General features: G+C 51.2%; 1 protein-coding gene across 2 annotated transcripts in view; it reads right to left on the bottom strand.

Annotated features, from left to right (window-relative positions):
- iqgap3 (IQ motif containing GTPase activating protein 3) overlaps nt 1–3,370 on the bottom strand; it is a 28,631-nt gene that overhangs the window by 1,737 nt on the left and 23,524 nt on the right. For both annotated transcript variants that reach the window (XM_046045442.1, XM_046045441.1), the window contains exons 31-35: nt 2,681–2,810; nt 2,463–2,550; nt 1,672–1,884; nt 1,437–1,600; nt 1,104–1,229 (exon numbers count right to left, since the gene is read on the bottom strand). In XM_046045442.1, coding sequence (XP_045901398.1) covers nt 1,104–1,229; nt 1,437–1,600; nt 1,672–1,884; nt 2,463–2,550; nt 2,681–2,810 — 721 coding nt within the window. The remainder of the gene's footprint in view (nt 1–1,103; nt 1,230–1,436; nt 1,601–1,671; nt 1,885–2,462; nt 2,551–2,680; nt 2,811–3,370) is intronic.

Below are 3,370 nucleotides of genomic sequence, written 5' to 3'. Positions count from 1 at the left end.
CAGGTGTGTGTTCTGCAGGTGTGTGTTCTGCAGGTGTGTGTTCTGCCGGTTCTGCAGGTGTATGTTCTGCAAGTGTGTGTTCTGCCGGTTCTGCAGGTGTATGTTCTGCAAGTGTGTGTTCTACAGGTTCTGCAAGTGTGTGTTCTGCAAGTGTGTGTAGTGCCGGTTCTGCAGGTGTATGTTCTGCAAGTGTGTGTTCTACAGGTTCTGCAAGTGTGTGTTCTGCAGGTGTGTGTTCTGCCGGTTCTGCAGGTGTGTGTTCTGCAGGTGTGTCTTCTACAGGTGTGTGTTCTACAGGTTCTGCAGGTGTGTGTTCTGCAGGTGTGTCTTCTGCCGGTTCTGCAGGTGTGTCTTCTGCAGGTGTGTCTTCTGCAGGTTCTGCAGGTATATGTTCTGCAAGTGTGTGTTCTACAGGGTCTGCAGGTGTGTGTTCTACAGGTGTGTGTTCTACAGGTTCTGCAAGTGTGTGTTCTGCAAGTGTGTGTAGTGCCGGTTCTGCAGGTGTATGTTCTGCCGGTTCTGCAGGTGTATGTTCTGCAAGTGTGTGTTCTACAGGTGTGTGTTCTACAGGTTCTGCAAGTGTGTGTTCTGCAAGTGTGTGTTCTGCAAGTGTGTGTTCTACAGGTGTGTGTTCTGCAGGTGTGTGTTCTGCAGGTGTGTGTTCTGCCGGTTCTGCAGGTGTATGTTCTGCAAGTGTGTGTTCTGCCGGTTCTGCAGGTGTATGTTCTGCAAGTGTGTGTTCTACAGGTGTGTGTTCTACAGGTTCTGCAAGTGTGTGTTCTGCAAGTGTGTGTTCTGCAAGTGTGTGTTCTGCTGGTTCTGCAGGTGTGTGTTCTGCAAGTGTGTCTTCTACAGGTGTGTGTTCTGCAGGTGTGTGTTCTGCCGGTTCTGCAGGTGTGTGTTCTGCAAGTGTGTGTTCTGCCGGTTCTGCAGGTGTATGTTCTGCAGGTGTGTGTTCTACAGGTTCTGCAGGTGTGTGTTCTGCAAGTGTGTCTTCTACAGGTGTGTGTTCTACAGGTTCTGCAGGTGTGTGTTCTACAGGTTCTGCAGGTGTGTGATCTACAGGTTCTGCAGGTGTGTGTTCTGCAGGTGTGTCTTCTCACTGTGTAGCGGGCAGGTCTTGGATCTCTAACAGAACGCCTTTCTCCTGCAGGCGGGCGGCGTTGTAGCTCAGAGCAGGAAGCTTCTTCTTCCCTTTGCTTTCTGCTGCCTTCTTATTAGTCGATTTGCTGCAACACATAACCAAACACAAGATCAGAACAGGTCCTACATGAACTCAAACAGCCAATGAGAGTTCGGAACGGTGCGATCAGGAACCAATCAACGTTGTCTCTAATGATCACCAATCAAATCTTTTTCACGTATCAACACACAACGTGTCACACTGTTCACAGACCCAATAAGAACCCAGGACAGGAACGTGTGTGTGTGTGTACCTGGTGGCGGTGAGGTTGTCCAGACAGGAAGTGATGTAATGTCTGTAGTAGTCCACCTGTTCGCTGTGGAAGCTGCTCTTCGCCTGCAGGCTGCTGAGAGTCTGATGGAGCTTCTGAAGCTCCGCCCCCCGACGCTGGCGGTGCAGACGCTGCTGACGGATGTCCTGGAGGGGGGGAAGGTGTTAAAAGGTCAAGTGACATCAGACATAGTGTGTGTGCGTGCGTGATGGGTCACCTTGGCGATCATCTGTAGGATCAGGTTTTCAGACTGAGGCGGTCTCAGGACTCCAAGTCCCTCTAGACGACGAAGACTCCTCAGGATCTTCCTCTTCTTCTCCTCTAATCTCAGGTTGCCGTTGGCGACTAGCGACTGGTTCCTCTTCATCTTCTCGGGTGTGCGAGCGTCCTGCCGAGCACGCCGCTGCATCAGCCAATCATGACACGCTTCCTGCGGAGGAGGAGGAGACGACTGGAGTTCACCCGAGGTCCACCTGTACCCGTGTGTGCGTGCAGGAAACTAACACCCGCCATGTTTGGTGTGATCTCACCATATAATATCTGTCAGTAACTGACAGCCGCCGCTTTCTTTACGTGTCGCACTGAAAGCAGAAAGATCCGCCAACACGCCTCATTCACACTTGGGCGTAATCCTGGACCTCTATAGCATTTAGCTAGCTAGCTACCACCTAGTGTGGCGTAGCGTTTAGGAACCAAAAAAACAGAACGCCGACAAAGAGGAGGCTGAAGCGGAACATAAATAAGTAATCCACTATCAGAGCTTCTCCCCTCAGATCAAAGACTACGATCCATAAAGCTGTGATGCTGGGGCACCAGGACTCTGTCAGAACCAGGAGCCAGACTTCCTGGACTGGTTGTAGAAGGTGAGCAGTGATGAGGAGAAGGAATAATAAACATCTTTATTCATTTAACAGCAGTAATATCATTTTGCTTCTTCAGCCCCTTCCTCAGCTGTCAGATTGACATCAACCCTTTTATCTGGATGGATTTGTGTGTGTGTGCGTGTACCTGGTCATGTGATGCAGATGCTCTCAGGATGTCACCCAGAGAGTCACCTGACTGAGTCCTGATGACGTCGATGATCAGCTGCTTGGTGCTGCAGGAAACAACAGGAAGTGACCTCAGTGTGAACATTCATGAAGGACGGTGATCTGAGCGCGCTCACCACCGCAGCTGGTTAAACACACCTGAGCAGGTGAAGCTAACAGGCTAACATGCTAAGCTACCTGAGCAGCAGTCCTCTGGCGTCTGGTTTGTCGTCGGACTCGTTGAAGATGTCGAACTTGTTGGTGAGAGTCAGAGAGACCTCCATCTTGCTGCTCTGAGATGGATCTGGATCTGCTGACGAAGACTCTCCTGAGGAGTAGAAAGCACTGGTTCACTGAACAGACAAAACGCCTTCTAACATGCACACGCCAGCTGCTGTTTTTTGTTTGGTTTGTTGTTCTGCACTGCTGGGTCTAAACCAAGCAGGATCCTCCGGGTGTGAAAACCTGAAACCTGCGTCCTCTCTAGCGGCCAGCAGGGGGCGCCTTAAACCTGCGTCCTCTCTAGCGGCCAGCAGGGGGCGACTTAAACCTGCGTCCTCTCTAGCGGCCAGCAGGGGGCGCCTTAAACCTGCGTCCTCTCTAGCGGCCAGCAGGGGGCGCCTTAAACCTGCGTCCTCTCTAGCGGCCAGCAGGGGGCGCCTTAAACCTGCGTCCTCTCTAGCGGCCAGCAGGGGGCGACTCCAGCGGCTGCAGAAAGAAGTGTGATTGTATAGAAGTCTGTGAGAAAATGTTTCTACTTGTCAGCTGATTTATTCCCTCAGTAAACACTTTCCTGATGAGTTTCTGGTCTCAGTCTCTAGTTTCAAGTCTTCTTCAACACAGCATGATGTTCATTTAGTAAATTATGGTCCCATTTAGAGGAACAGA

Source organism: Micropterus dolomieu, linkage group LG03, assembly GCF_021292245.1.
Source record: "Micropterus dolomieu isolate WLL.071019.BEF.003 ecotype Adirondacks linkage group LG03, ASM2129224v1, whole genome shotgun sequence".
Taxonomy (NCBI): Eukaryota; Metazoa; Chordata; class Actinopteri; order Centrarchiformes; family Centrarchidae; genus Micropterus; species Micropterus dolomieu.
This window is presented reverse-complemented; position numbering and strand designations above follow the sequence as displayed.